Source organism: Centrocercus urophasianus, unplaced genomic scaffold (genome assembly GCF_019232065.1).
Source record: "Centrocercus urophasianus isolate 14NV4802_14NV808 unplaced genomic scaffold, USGS_Curo_1.0 seq_5, whole genome shotgun sequence".
NCBI lineage: Eukaryota > Metazoa > Chordata > Aves > Galliformes > Phasianidae > Centrocercus > Centrocercus urophasianus.
Genome location: NW_024885088.1, coordinates 2,291,437 through 2,307,862, shown reverse-complemented (window position 1 = coordinate 2,307,862; position 16,426 = coordinate 2,291,437). Strand labels below are relative to the sequence as shown.

At 38.5% G+C, this 16,426-nt stretch overlaps 1 protein-coding gene across 2 annotated transcripts; it reads left to right on the top strand.

Annotated features, from left to right (window-relative positions):
• The first annotated feature begins 5,670 nt into the window (after positions 1-5,670).
• On the top strand, positions 5,671-16,166 carry CMAS (cytidine monophosphate N-acetylneuraminic acid synthetase). Of its 2 annotated transcripts, none has more exons than XM_042835052.1 (8): positions 5,671-5,848; positions 7,568-7,710; positions 7,917-8,072; positions 9,636-9,769; positions 10,633-10,727; positions 11,917-12,088; positions 13,951-14,101; positions 14,905-16,166. In XM_042835052.1, exons 1-8 carry the CDS (start codon positions 5,688-5,690, stop codon positions 15,135-15,137), a joined length of 1,245 nt encoding a protein of 414 aa, XP_042690986.1. In that variant the 5' UTR covers positions 5,671-5,687; the 3' UTR covers positions 15,138-16,166. The 2 variants fall into 2 exon arrangements, with proteins under 2 accessions (XP_042690986.1, XP_042690987.1); XM_042835053.1 differs by lacking the exon at positions 5,671-5,848 and adding an exon at positions 5,960-6,034.
• The last annotated feature ends 260 nt before the right edge of the window (positions 16,167-16,426 follow it).

The following is a 16,426-nucleotide window of genomic DNA, read 5'->3' as shown; positions in this document are numbered from 1 at the left end:
AAGCCACAACTAAACCATACTAAGGAAGAAAATTCAATGAACAAACAATAAAGTTAACAAAGATCTTCACAAGTCTGAATTAGGGGAAATTTTCTTTCTGTACATCTGGACAGGAATTTAACCTCCTTGATACAAATTAGGACACGTTAAGCTGGAATCTGAAAAAGATCAGTACAGTGGGATAGCCAGCGTTACTCAAACCCATTTGCCAGCTGAAGTAATCTTCTGGTGCATCCTCTGCAGAGCACAATTCAAAGTTTACGTGCTTTCAACCAGTCTCTAAAGGTATCTTTTGAAGGATACTTGAAAGTATGCTTCCTTTTTGGCTGTAGGAAGAACCTGAGGCATTCAGGCTTCTAGCTTATTACCTTAATTGGAGGCCTGGATTTAGACAAGGTGAATCTAAGTCACAAAAATGAAAATTAAGTGCAAGTGCAAAGATCTGCAACATAAAGAACTTGATTTAACAGAATGGTTTGGGTAGTCTCAAGGTAAAAATTAAATATAAATTACTATTGTTACAAGAATTAATAACTATTCACAGCCAGGCAGGTAATGTCAACTTCACTTGTAATAAGAGTGATAGTAATAATAATGAAAACTTCACTTAGGTTGAAATTACTGTTAAACATATGTATCTTGGTTCTGATTTCTTCTGTGTACACCAGACAGTCAAGGGGAACCGAATTAATCCAGCAGGCACTGAATTAAACACAGTGCGTTCCATTATACTGCAGCAGAGTAACTTGCTCCATTCCAGCTCTGCAGAAAGTCTAAGTAATACACCAAGTCAAGTGTAAGCTCCAAGTAACCATGCTCCCTTCTGTCCACTTTTCAGAGGTGATTTCTGGAACTCTCAAACCTCTGAGAGTTGCCCTTTTTTTCAAATCCATGCTAATCATTATTCATCTAGCTCTTATCATCTATGGACAAAGTGGATTGGCCCAAGAGCTGCATAAAGCTTCCAATAGCAAGAGCAGGTCATTTGCTTGATTTTCTGAGGTCCATTTCTTATTTCCTTCATACTGATCTGAGTCCAGGACTCCACAGAATTTACATGAGCTATCCGAGGTCAGTGCAGGTAAGGCAAGATCTACATCTCTGAATTTTCCTGTTGTTGCAGAAAGACATCAAAAGAGTAACTTTCAGTTTATTCAGGTGTAATGTATCCCTGAATCACTGACAGAGGTTTCCACTGCATGCTTCCATGTATCTCTCTTATCTGTTTCTGCAGTACTCACTGTTAAGCATATTCCAGAAGAAGACAGAAACCTGCAGTTGGAACCACCTGGGGCCCTACTGACGTTAACAGAATTGAATTTCAGGCACACAGAATTAAAGCCTGGCCCCAGTTAGGTCAACAGCAGTTTACAGTTGTGTTTAAGAACTCAAGCGTTCTCTAACATACTACAAAGGCTATGCCTCATGAAGCTCCACTGTGAGCTTCAGAGAATCACTGTTACACACTTTTTCAATCTTAAAGGCTAAGAGCAACGCAGTGTGAATGGCAGAAAGGGCAGATCCACAGCAGGAAGTTCAGAAGATGGAGGGTAGAGTAGAACTCATGACGGATAGTTCAGAAGATGGAGGACATGGTAGATCCCATGATGGGCAGTTCAGTGGATGTTAGTCTGAAAGCAGACCCCAGTGGTCAGTTCTAGTGATGCTTCTTGTTCAGACATATCTGATATACTTTGTTCTTAAGTTGCATACTGTCTATCAAAGCACTGCCCTAGCCATGAAAGAGATTAATAGCTATCCAATGTGCTCTCAGGCATGTCCAGTCTACGGCCAAGGGGCCACATGTAGTCCAGCTCACAGTGCAGTCACCCCTTGCCCCATGCCGTCATGACAGTGGCTCTGCCCTGCTGAGCAGCCCATCCTAGCATTAGGCATGCACCCATTGCTCACAACAACCAAATATTGGTGTGTTGCCTGAGCTGTTTTGGCTGAAACCAGAGCAAGGGAAGTTCAGTGTCAACTCACTCAAGTTATGGCAAATAATAGTATGCATTTTGATATGTTGGCTAAACACATTCCCGTGAACAGAGAAAAATATGAAGCTGCGCTTTCCATTTTGATAAAGGAATTTTGATAAAAGTTTCAAGATTACTGAAAAAAACACCGATTTATATTTGTGACTCCATTTTCAGTTGTCATAAACAAATTACTTGCGAATTTTCAAACAGAATGTATAGACTTGCTATTACACATTCAACTCAAATATCATCATCTCTTTACCATGTCTCTTCACCAGACTTTTTTAAGACCGGAGAAATATATCCCTAGCTTCACAATCACATCTGATTCACGTTATCACTTCTAGACAGTACACACATTTGTGAACAACTGTTGTCAAGGATTAAGTATAGGAAGATTAAGTACAGGAAACTTCATCAAAAGTCTAACTAATGCCTTGAGAACTCACTAAGAATTCCAACAACTCCCATTGAATCAGACTGATGCCACCGTCACAAAACAAGGTCAACTAGCCCACTAGTTTTATGTTTTTAATGCTCTCTTTTTTTATATGTTTTAATAAAAATATTAACAGTTAATATAAGTTTTGTTTCTCGTATAGAGTAATAATAATATGTATTTTATGAAGGCTGCCCTAAAAGTAATGCCTCTTGTTTTATTATGTTGACCCACAACATCAGAGGTGGAAGTTGTGGTAACAGCAGTAGAAGCTGAACCTTCCCACCAATATTCCATCACATTTTGTTGCCGTGGGATGGCAGCAGATGGAGCAGTCTGACAGAATGGAGTCTGATATGGAAGTGCAAATAAAGCAAAAGTGTGTCACTCAATTCCTCCATGAAGTAAAGTTGCCATTGACATTGCCACCCACTGACATTCATTGACACTTGCTGAATGTTTATGAAGTTATCCAAACAGTGGATGTGATCATAGTGAGGTGGTGTGTTTCAACAGTGACGACAGCAATATTGAGTTACCCCCACCAGTACAGGTTTTGACAAGCTTGACATGCAGACTTTTGCTCACTGTGGGCAAAAATGCATAGCTAATGGTGGGAACTACATTGCAAAAAAAGTGTTCTGTAGCTGAGAATTTGCTCTATTAAACAGAGTTACTGTGCTTACTGTAGCTGTTGTAGTTTCAGTGGAAATAAACAGAAGGCATTACTTTTGGAGAAGCCTGTGTATATGCAGCCCAAGACAATTCCTCTTTACTCAGTGTGGCCCAGGCAAGCCAAAACTTGGACATTCACATAGTAAATCATCTCATTTTAACTGTGATTATAGTAACACCTCAGCACACATCTACATAATACCTCAAATTCTGTTAATTTGTCTCCCCGCTGTTATGCACAGACATGAATGAATTGACTTTTTTCTTGAGCAAGAACAGAATGTGGTACTTTACAGCAATGAAACTGTGATCAGAAAGAAAACTGCAGATTTTATTATCCCCAGTGGAATAGTATGGCATGGAACACATTTTCAAAATAGATTTATTCCCCCTATTTTGGCTAGCGTATCAGCATACTTCCGTGAAATGAGCTGGTTTGGTTCACGGATAGTCTGACATGATAGGACTGAGGGCAGGCAGGCTGCACAGTCATGAGACTGTACACCACATTACGTGATGTGGGAATGTCAGCTAGCACTAACAGAAGGGCTGAAAGCTTCTCCTCCACTCTGGGAAACCTACGCCTGCAGGCTGTTTCACGATTATATAAAACAGAGTGCATGTTCCAAAGAAACAAAGTATTATATTCTTTGTTTTGTTCTCCATAGCTCTATTATTAAAAGAGCAAGCGTTCTTATCTTCAGGAGCAAGATGACAGTACAAATATGGAAAAGACAAGTCAGAATGTGTTTAGGTTAGTAATACATAATCAAACTAGCTCCAAGTTGAATTTCATCCTTGGGTATTTAAACAGTTGGCTGATGAAATCTGAGTTACCAGGAACCAGAAGGCATAAAATGCAACCTATGTTAAAAAGGAATAGGCTGGGAACAATCCACTACATCTGCTTTATTGGGACATAGTAAAAGTTTATGCACTTTGATACTCAGTTCAGAAGTGCATGCTTGATCTGACCTAAAGATGTTGATACAGATGCATTTGGACCATTAGTCTAACCCCTGATCTGGGAAGAATGCTGGAATAAATAACCAACAAGCTTTGGTAAGTATGTAAAACAAATTCTATCAATTAACTGCGGTCAGTAATAACTTACCTGGAACAAGTCACATCAGTATAGTTTCAATTTACAAGACCATGCTTGTGGCTACAGAAAGACAGAGCAGATCTCATACATACATTTTACTTTAGTAAAAGTCTTGACAATATCTCACATACCTTCCACAAAAATAAGCCGAGGGAACACAGTTCATGTTAAAATGTTTTAAGTTGGAGACCGAAGTGGTTGTTTTAAGAATAAATTCAAGATTCTGCATTTGCTCAGGTATTGCCAGATGCAAAAACACAGCTGGGAGCTGTCTGGCTATGTAACAACTCTTGCAGAAGCAAAGTGAACCACTGTCTGAATTACGCCAATATTGTGCAAGAAAAGAAAAACTATACAGAGATGTACAAAAGAAAGTACAATCTGCAAGGCACACAAGGTACTAATTCTCCTGCTTCCCTCACTTGCAGTGTTCTGCTTAATATTTGCATCCAGATGTGGAGCCCTCAGTACAGATAAACCTGTTTGAATGCATTTAGAGGAGAGCCACAAAAATGATCCAAGGGATAGCCTGAAAGATCTGGGGCTGTTCAGTGTGGAGACGAGAAGGCTATGGGGAGACAGAGTACCTTTCAATACCTAAAGGGGATTTACAGGAAAGAAGGGGACAGACTCTTTAGCAGGGTCTGTGGTGACAGAACAAGAGGAAATGGTTTCAAGCTTAAAGAGGGTAGATTTAGGTTAGATATGAAGAAAAACCAAAATACCCATTCCTACTTAACACGCAGATGTTTTGAATATTGTAGCAGCTACCTGAGAAGCCCAATCCATCATGCCCACTAACCGCATCCCTCAGTGCCACATCTACACATTGCTTGAACACCTCCAGAGACGGTGACTCTACCCCTCCCCTGGGCAGCCTGTGCCAATGCATCACCATTCTTTCGGAGATGAAATGTTTCTAATACTCACCCTGAACCTCCCCTGGTGCAACTTGAGAGCATTCCCTCTCATTCTATCTCATCCTAATGCTGCTCAGCAGCCTCCACTTTCCAGTCTTAAAATTATTTTAAAACTTCGATTTCCTGTACGGATTGTATTATCGGTTTTATGCCGGAGCACACTTTTACGCAGGTGGGAAACAAGCAAAGAGTGAAAGATTTTTCTCCACACGTTGAAGTGGCTCCGTGAGAGGACTCTGCCCTCTGCCGGGACTCCTCACACGGGAAGGACGTGATACGAGACAACCCACTCAAGTTTGAGATTTACGACAGCAGACAACGGAAAACTACAGGACTTCATCGTCTAGGGCTTCCACAGCCCTCCACGCACCAACTGTGGGAAGCACCCCACTCCCAGCTAAGAAACACAACCGCAGCTCTAACCCCACCGCGACACCTCCCCCTCTCCGACCCCGCCTCAGCGCGCAGGCGCGGCGGGCGCAGGACTACACTTCCCAGCATGCACGCAGAGCTCCGGGAGGGGTGCGTGGCGCACGGCGGGGCGGTGGCGCCCGCCAGAGGAACGCGGCATGGAGACGGATGAGGCGCAGCCGCGCGCCCACTTGGCCGCGCTGGTGCTGGCGCGCGGCGGCAGCAAGGGGATCCCGCTGAAGAACATCAAGCTGCTGGCGGGAGTGCCGCTTATCGGATGGGTGCTGCGCGCCGCCCTCGACGCAGGCGTCTTCCACAGGTGCGCATGCGCCGTCGGCCCCCTCGCAGACGGGGGGCTCCCGTGGGCTGGAGCGGACGGCGGTGTTCCAGTACCGCTGTGGGCTGGCCGGGGGCTCGCCGAGGCGGCCCCTCGGGTTTGTCCAGCGATGGACAAATGTCAAAGGAAAGGGAATAACCGTGTGTGCCGGGAGCCCAGCTTGTGGCGGTGCGTGGAGCCCACTTGGGATATTCTTTGGTGCTATTCTGTGGGCTTTACGCACTTCTACCTGGCTATTACATATTTCTACGTGGCTGTTGCACGATTCTGCCGTTTGCCAGGACAAAAAAAGACTTGTCCAGGCGTGCACTAATAGATGAAGCTGAAGGCAGCGCACGATGAGGGTGCTCCTGGTGTGCAGCACCCTGGGTGCAACTTCCTGATGTCAAGCTGGACTATGCTAAGGGTAGGGACTTGATTCTCAGGTTTTGTGTTGAAGTGCAGAAATGAGCCCCAGCCGGGTTCAGTGCTAAAGTATGCACCATCTTCTGTGTCTTCACAGTGGCTGTACTGCTATCTGCTCTGGAAAATCTTTTTTATTCTATTCTAAAAAGTACAACAAGCGTCTTTGACTTTATTTTTTTATAAAGGAACAGTGTATCACTTCTAGATTATTGGTAGTTACCTCATGTAAATCCATACCGCTTCATGACTTACTGTGAATATGATGCACATATGCGTGCTCAGTTTTTCATTTTGCCCATTACACAGCCAAACTGTTGGTTAAATGGGCAATTTGAATTAGCCAGGCTCAGGCAGCTTGTGGAAAAGACTTCCTTTTCGTTCATTTACAAGGGTTTGACTTGACTTTGTGTCACTGTCAGATACAGTTTGGCTCTGATGATCTCACGATGTCTTTGAATGGAAAAAAATTAACTGAAGCACCACTTGTTATGTGCAGTGCATTGAAAATGCCAATATTTCTGAGAGAATAAAGGTTTTTATCATAATTTTTGGTTTTGTATGATGCTTTTTTTTTTTTTTCTTTTTTTTTTTCCTGGTCGTAGTGGTGACAGCAACCACCTTACAGGTAGCTTACTCAGGCGGAAGTGTTTACCATCACATAATGCTCAGACTTGGTCCTTCCCTTTGTAAATGTTTACTATCCCTGAACTGTACAATCTTGCCTTACCAGTACTGAAGGTTTCCGGTGCCAAAACTGATGTGTTTGTCACTTGAACATCTCCTTCTCTGCAATTATATGAAGCCTAGTTAATGCATTTTAAAATTCTTGCAGAACAAGCTTGTCTTCTGACAGAGTGGTATTTTTACTTGCTTTTGGCCTTGTTTCTGAACCCTGCTGTTATCCTGAGTAAATTGTTCAAGCTAGTCACTAATTCAGTAATACTTTAGTATGCCTAATATTGTGGCAAGTTGGCATTGAATTTTCTGGTTGCGCATCTGAATTTTACATTGCTTACGCTACATGTATATATGGCAGATCAGGCACCTCACAGCATTAAACTAAAATGCAACTCAGGCCTGAGGTTTTACAGTGTACGTGGTGTATATTGTATCCCTGTTCTTGAAAGTGCCATGTTGGATTGATGTACAGTTTTACTTCACAAATACAAGAACTAGTTCCTTTATTGCCAACTATAGCACAGGGTATTGTTCAGGTGAGCAGATTGTGTCAGACAAGCCTTTTGCTGGATATTGTTCTTTATAAGATCAGTAATTTCTGTTGATGTCTGCCAACAGTGTGTGGGTGTCTACAGATCATGACGAAATTGAGAAAGTTGCGAAGCAGTTTGGTGCTCAAGTTCATCGCCGAAGCCCTGAAGTATCTCAAGACTCCTCTACATCTCTAGAAACTATCAGAGAATTTCTTAATCATCATCATGGTAAATCAGTAATGAGACATAGTGAGTTTTTATGTCATAGGCCCAGAGGGGTGATTCACTTACTATTTAGAAGAATAAATAAAGACTATAGTAAATAAAAGTTGGAAAGATTTCCTTCTTTTATGGCCTCTGCTCATCCCACGCTTTGGGGTTGTGTATATTAAAAATATTCATTGTTTCATAAATGTATGTTTATTTTTCTTCAGAGGTCGATATTGTAGGAAATATCCAAGCAACATCTCCCTGTCTGCATCCCAGTGATCTCATAAAAGTAGCAAATCTGATTCAAAAGGAGGGCTTTGATTCTGTTTTCTCTGTTGTAAGACGGCATCAGTTTAGATGGAGCGAGGTAAAAAAAGGAGGTAAGATTTTTCTGTTCGTGGCTGCAGTTAGAATTAGTCAAAAGTTTTATTCAGGGGTTTATTGTTCATACTCAAGACGTTTATATTTGGAAAATGATATCATGAGCATGGGCTGGGTTCCTGGGGAGGTGTGAGATCACTTTTAAGTGTCGCTGTTTTAATATTACTGATCATTACTCAGCAATTCTGTAATTAGTTTCTAGAAGTGATAAGATGCTGAAAATGGAAATGTTGTTAACATGTTTAACTCAAAACATAACTCTCAGATTTACGTGTTTATGCCTGCTTGGTGGATTTTTGTGATTTTGTAGACATGACACTGAGGTCGTGTCTTAACTAGGGAGATGTTTATTCTTACTGTGCAATAGCTAAAAAGTTGCAAATATGTGATGTGAGATCTTAGTAAAGACAGGATGACAGCCTCCTAGCCTGGAGGCTTAGGATTTGCTTCAGCCTGCTAATTTGTCTGCTGACTTATGTGAAATTGCAAACTGCCTTTGATTCATGAGGACTGAACTCATGGTAATTAGCTCATACGGAAGAATACAACTATTTTTCCTAGAGCAGATATGCCTCTCAGCTACAGTTGCCAAGAGGACTGAAGTCTTTATTTTCAAATAAAGATTGTATCTTTTCATAGCTGTAAGAGTACCTCCTGTGCTTGTACAAAGAACTGTTCCCCCCCATTGTCTGTGTTGCTTTTATTTCTGTGATTAAAGCATAAATGTTTGGTGCCTTTTTTCCTCAAAATGCCTAGTTCAGATACTGTCTCATCTGGCTTTTTTTTGTTGTTGTTGCTTTTTTTTTTTTTTTTTTTTTTAAACGAATGTGTTCCTCAAGTATTAACATTATTCTATTGAGATATATAATGCTTCAGATGTATTTTTTTCTGAGTTTACCAAGTGTCATGCTTTAAAGGAAAATGAAACAGGTGAAGCTTGATACTAGAGGTAAATCTCTGCTCTCTCGTTTAGTTTCTGCTGCATGTTTTGCTGGCATTGACAACAGCGTGGGATCTTAGGGAATTTTGTTTGTTCAGAGGTGCTGTTTTGTTTATTTGTAATTGAACAAATTGAAAATAGTTAATGTTATGTGTGTCTCTCAATAGGAAGTATATTGGAGAAGTACCAAAATATTTTCACAGATAAAATTTCTCTTCCCAAGCTCGTTTATCACTGAAATATTTCAGTGTTGGTCCCCTCAGCTCTTGCGTGCTTGGGACATTCTGGTTTCCAGGTGTACATAGCTGAATGTTTTCTGTGTACCCTCTCTGAAAGCTAAACCCTTCCCTATCAAGTACCAGGAGATAGTAGGACAATCCTCCATTTTGTTATCCATAGTTCTGAGAAATATCAAGAAATCTGGTGATTCTTTGTAAATGAGTGAAAGCCATGAGAGAGATAACGAAAGAAGATGGTGGCTGAATTGTGTTCTTAGTTTTTCAACAGAAGGTTTTTAGAGAAAGTCGTTAAGTGATTCTGAATGAGGATTCTGTAAAATTTGCTGGGTTTTTCTTTTTTTTTTTCTTTTTTTTTTTTTTTTTCCATTTCTCTCTGTTAACAGAAAACAAAATGACAGAGCCCCAAAACCTGAATCCAGCAAAGCGGTACCGGCGGCAAGATTGGCCTGGGGAGCTGTATGAAAATGGTTCATTTTATTTTGCTAAGAGGCATTTGATCGAGAAGGGCTACTTGCAGGTTAGTGCTGTTGGTTTTCTTGGCTCTTTATAATAACACATCTTTTAACTCTTGTCACAGAGGGATTTTAATTCAGTGTTGTTTCTGTTTCTTACACAGTCTGCTAACAGCACTTTGGCCTCAGGACAGTTAGCTTATTTCTTGTAACATGACAGGACTGTTTGTAATCAGGGCAGTTCAGAGCAAATATATTTGTACAAACAATATGTTATTTTATATATATTTATATATACATATATATATATACATACATACATATATATATATATATATATATATAAAAAGCCTAAAATACTGAGTTTCACATAAGTTTATTGTATGTATGTATCTTATAGTTTAGTATTACTGAGTGAAAAGCTTACTTTAATGTAGTGCCATGGGCTTCTTACTTGAATCTATGAACTTGTATTCTTGGCCAGTTTACACCCTTTGTCCTATGCCAGTTTCGTGCTGTGATTTAAACAGTCTGTTATTCTCTCCTGATGTTTGCATACTGGTGTAGTAATACAGAGCCACAAAAATAATCCCTTACCTTTCCCGTGCAAAATAGGTTTGCCATCTTACTGTATGAAAAGACCTACTGAAATCTATACATCCTAATAACTATAATGTATATCATCTTTCTTGCATGCTTCCTTTAGTTGTGGAAGGAAGATACTAATCATTGCTTTTATAAAGCAAAATATTTTCAAATATTCAGTACTGTGTAACAGAGAAAATGTCGTTGGTGGTTCACTTGCCTTTTAGCTGCTGTGACTACAGTGTAACCAGATATTTTGCTTTCATTACATAGTACTAAATTGTACCATTTTGTAGTTGTATTAACTTGAGCAGAAAATTGTAATGAATTCTACTTTATTTAGGGTGGTAAAATGGCCTACTATGAAATGCGTGCTGAGCACAGTGTGGATATTGATATAGACATTGACTGGCCTATTGCAGAGCAAAGAGTATTGAGGTAAAAGCACTATAATTCCTTTTATTTCTTTAAAATTAGTAATTGTTTCAATGAATGTTCATGTGAATTTGAAGGCTTTTTTTTTTTTTTTTTTTTTTTTTTTTTTTAATAAAATTTTAATTTAAATTTAATAATTTTTTTTTTTTTTTTTTTTTTAAGTTTCAATTTAACAAATTATTCAAGATAATTGAAATACTTTATTTTTCCTTTCTTTGTTAAAATCATCTGAATTACCTTGGTTTATATTTGTATGTTTTTCTTATTTGTGTAAGTTCAGTCTGGGGAAAAGGAAGACTGTAATCCTCAATATCTCATAGCAATGTATTAATGTAATCTCTGCTTTTTCCAGCTGTCTTGTTAAGCTTACATGGCCTGGAACATGCTTGGTCATGCACATGAATAAATCATAGAATAGTAGAATCATAGAATCACAAGGTTGGAAAGGACCTACAAGATCATCTAGTCCAACTGTCCTCCTATCACCCTTACCATGCATTAAGCTACTAACCCATATCTTGTAGCACCTCATCCAGACACCTCTTGAACAACACCAGGAATGGTGACTCCACTACCTCCCTGAGCAGGCCATTCTAGTACCTGACCACTCTTTGAGAGATGTAGTTTTTCCTTATATCTAATTTAAATCTCCCTTGGTGCAACTTGTGGCCATTTCCTTGGCCTCTATTTGTTGCCTGGAAGATGAGGCTGACCCCCTCCCCATCACAACCTCCCTTCAGGAAGCTGTAGAGTGTGAAGAGTGGTTCAAATAGAAGGTATGAGCTGATTACCTCTTGCCTGCTGCCTTTTCTTTGCAGCTATTTTGTATTTCTATAAGGAAATAGTGGGTGGGAATTGAATATGTTTGCTGTACCTTTTTCATCCTTTACTCCATTTTGCTTTCTCCCAACACAAGTGCCAAATAGAACATAACCTTTTATGCTAAGTAAGTAAATCTCATTCTGATTTTTCAATGGAAGACATAACTTACTTGTCTTTTGGCTTTTTGTTCTTTTTTTAATTGAAGAGGGAGAATTTAGTTGAAGAGTGAAGATACTAAGGGAAGACCTTAGGGGGAAAAATGAGAATTTTAAAGCCAGTTCTTGTGCCTGGAGTTCACAATTGTATTTGAAATACTTGTTTTCAGAGTGCACAAAAACTTCCATTTGAAAAGATAATTTCTTTGTCTTAGCTTTGGATATTTTGGCAAGGACCCATTAAAAGAAGTGAAGCTATTGGTTTGCAGTGTTGATGGATGCCTGACAAATGGTCGCATTTATGTCACAGAAGATCACAAGGAAATGGTCTCCTACGATTATAGAGATATTGTTGGTATCAATCTATTAAAGAAAAGGGGAATCCAGGTGAGGATTGTTCTGAAGTGTAAGGCTTTATTTATTGCTGTGATTAATCAGCGCAGTACTCTGGTTCAGGTTTGGGACAATCATTGTTCTCAGGTTCCTTAGAGGAAAATGAATACGTTTTGATAACATGCTCAATCTCATCTGTAGCAGCTATGGTATCTTTTTCTTTTTATCCTTGAAAAATGTGGGAAGACATTTAGATGATGTTTTGATGACACCAATCATATTGTGAGCTGTTTAGTCTAGACACACATAAGCTAGCAGTCGCTTCATATCGTTATTTTTTATTTTGACATGATTCTGCTGTAGAAATTGTGTTTTTGCAATAGCTTTACTAAGCAGGACTATGCTTGTTATCTCTCAGCTATGTAAGAAGAAGAGATACCCAGAAAAATTACTTGGCTCATCCTAGATGACTTTTGTGGCTGAGGAGAAATCAACCCCCCCCAATCACATCCATCTGCATAGTTGCTTTAACTGTAACTTATGTGGTAACAATTTGATGTAAATGAAAAAACACAAATTATAATGTGGATGCTTTCCTTAGTTATTGGTGTCACTTTTTTATTATTGTTGTTGAATTCTGCTGAACAGAGTATTTGCTTGCATTTATGTGAAACTAGCCTTCCTGTTATTGTCTCTGTGTGCACCTGCCTTTGGTGTAGCTTGAAGAATTTAATGAGGTAAGAACTAGATACAGATATGGGCTGCCTTCAGAGGGCCTAGTCTGAGTCCTATTGCGTATAGAGGTAAGCATGGATATGGCAAAGCTAGTTAAACCCCAAGTAGGCCATTGCAGATACATTTTGAAGTCTCTGTTATGGGCTTTTTTTCCTGATGTTGTAACAGGTTAGGCAAGACATTCTTTACATATTAAAGTGTAGGTGGTGCTGCCCTGGGGCAGTGGAGTAGAGTAGGTGGCTTTCCAAAACTTCCTTAGTCTTATCTTCTGTGAGGCAAAAGAGAGGAAACTTGTAATTGTTTTGTTGCCTGTGGATGCCTGTTTCTGTACTTTTACTGACTTGGAATCTGTTATTTAAAAACCTCCTGGGCTTTGTGTTTGATTTACTTTATTTCTAGTGTATGATGCTAACACAGTCTTACTCTGTGCACCAATCCCATTCATTCTGTACTTAAAATCAATGCCAAATACTTGCTAGCGTTTAATAGCAATTAGGGATGATAAGCTTGTCCACAACTTGGAGACAGAATGTGGAGAGATTGTGTTGTAGATCTTCAAAAATCTTGCTGCAGTCGCCTCCTGTTTTTAGCCTACCCTATGTATTGTTTCTAAATTTCATATTTGAATTTAAATCTCAAGAGATTCGTATGCCACACCACTTCAATCTGTTTAGTGGTCTCTTGGTATTCTCAAGTCTTTTTGTAGCTAAAACGGTAATGTTGTTACGTAGAGGAATCAGGAAAAGTACTTCAAAAGTTTGCTTCCACAGATATTTCAGAAACTGTCTTCAGAAGCTCTTTTATACCCTACTTTGCCTTAGATCAGATGCTGCTGCATTAATCAGTGAGCATTGTGCTGTGATATCCAGAATTTTATTTGGTACATGGTGCATATAAAAAGACAAAGGTAAACTTCTATTTTGGGGAAACTCAGGGAAACCTACAGAATGATTTTTTTGCTTTCCCAAAGTACTTCGTAACTCAAGACTGTAATATGGTTTTTTTTTTGGACACAAATCACTTCTGTTCTGAGTTCTGAATGAGGAAACGAGTCATGCAAAACTCTTCTGATACCTGATTATGTTTCCAAGAACAACACTTGTACTCTTTTTGCCATATATCAACTTACTGGTCTTTTTTCTTTGTATGTATGTTTTATTCTAACTTGACTAATTTAATAGGTTCGACTCATCTCTGAAAGAGATTGTTCAAAATCCCTGTCAGCCATGCAGCTGGGATGTGTAGCAGAAGTTAATGCAACAAATAAACTACGAGTCCTGGAGGACTGGCAAAAAGACATTGGTTTGAGCTGGAAAGAAGTTGCTTATTTAGGTCGGTTTCTCTCTTTAAAACACTTTGGCCTCTGCTGTTATGCTGAATTTAGTGTAATTTAGGGATTAAAGCACAAGCAATAACACATTATCACCAAAAGCAGATGCATATTTTAAGTCTTACTTGGGTACAATCTAAATATTAAATGCAATGGTGAATCATTGTTGAATTTTGTAAGTGTGATATATTACTTAAGTTTATAATGTGATTTAGAAAAGCTTTTCATATTGTGGAAGTGTACATTTATAGTATACAATTCTGAATTGATTGTAATTCATTTCACAGAATCACAGAATGCCCAGGGTTCGGAGAGACCTCAAGGATCATGAATCTCCAACCCCCCTGCCAGATACAGGGCCACCAACCTCCACATTTAATACTCAATTATGCTATTTAATACTAGATTTCAGATTAGTATCATACAGGTTCTACTCTGAATTAGAAACAAATCACGCAGAATTAAAACTGAAAGCTGTGTGATCCCATACAAAACTGTATTTCAGTGGCAGCTTAGTTGTAGAGTCTTGGAGGTGCTTGCTTAGTTGCTCAAACAATTTTACTCTTATGAAAAGTACATACTCTTGTTTGAATATTATGTGTAAAGTATGATCAGTGTTGACATTTATCGCTGGGATTTTCTAAAAATATGTGCTTAAGGGCTTTTGAGCTTCTCAGATAAAAAATGTGGCAAAAATATAAATTCTAATAACTAGATTAATATTTAAACAGCAAAATCAATATTTTTTTCTCCGTTTTTCTCCTCTGTGGTATTTTTCTTACATATCTGTCACTTTTTTCAATAGGAAATGAAGAATCTGATGTGGAATGCCTGAAGAAAGCTGGCATGAGTGGTGTGCCCGCTGATGCTTGTGCACTGGCTCAGAAGGCTGCTGGTTACATTTGTAAAAGCAGTGGAGGCTGTGGTGCTGTCCGGGAGTTTGCAGAGCACATATTCCTCTTGTTAGAAAAAGTGAACTCTGCAAGAAAGCAAATGGAAGAAGTGAATTCAACAGGAGAGAATACAGGGGGAAAATGAGAACAGCAGAAATGGAAATAAGGAACTAATGAAAAAAACAATAGCATAGTTGTTTTCTGTTTTTCCACTTCTCCCTTTCCTAATATGGTTTTACACTGTATTAGAGTTATAAAATGTTTCCCTCTAATTTAAGGTTCCACTTTAAGTGCTGACATTCATGATTGTATTTATGATTATTTTAAAAGCTATGTAAGTGCAATTGAAGAAATACTACAAAAATAGTGTCCTCTAAATCTACTCTTAATCATTAAATTTGTTCTACAAGAATGATGTATCTTTATTTTATAATCCAGATATATGCAGGGAATAAAGATTTTTTTTGTGATTTGTGGATTTGTAATCGAGACTCTTAAAAAGTTTGTTCTGTAAGTTGTGGTCATTTTATGTACATTTCCTCTATCAAATGTCAGTATGATATTGTAGTTATGTGCTAGCTTTTCTTGAGATGCATGTTTCTGCAGTAGGGAAGAGTTACAGCATATGCTGAAGCATATCCTGTAATTTAAAAAGTGGAGTTAGTGTAAAACTAGTTAATGTTAGTTAAGAAAAGTATTTAAGCATGTGTTCAATTTAAGCTGATATACAACTAAGTGGCATTTGGAATTATGCCTCTTACCTTTGAATCTGGTTATATGGGGTTTTATTTCAGTGCTTAAATTAACAAAACCAAATGCCCCAAATTTGAAAGTAAATCTCCTATTAACCTTTGAAATCTTTCCTTGGAAAAGTAATTGCTGTGGAAAAAAAATCATAGTTGATGTTTTTTGGTTCATATAAACTACATTCAGATTATATTTAGCATATTAATTTAAAGTTGGTGTGTATACATTTGTATTTATGTAAAATACAAATTTTACTGGGTTTCGATGTGGAGAACTCAGTGATCTGTAAACATCTGTACACCTGACATTGAAAATACACATCTGTTTTCAATCCTTGTACTACTAATGAGTTGGGCTCAGCCTTGGGTTAGGCTGAAAAATAATAAAAAACAAATAAAATCATGGCCATATAGGCAATTCTTGTTGAGATGAGCAATAATAGTTAATAATTTTATGTTTCTCAACATAAGATTTCCTGTACCTCTTTCCAAAATAAGATCCACTGATTTCCTGCTTTTTGTTGATGAACATTGTGTTTACCTTGTGTCCCTTTCTAAAACAAAATTTTAAATTGAAAAATCTTTTACTAGCTGTAGCAGTAAGGTAGGTAGGTGAATAGTTGAAAAGTGAATTAGTTGCACTATTGCCCTCTTCAGTTATCACTTAAATAATTCCTTTCATTGAGTT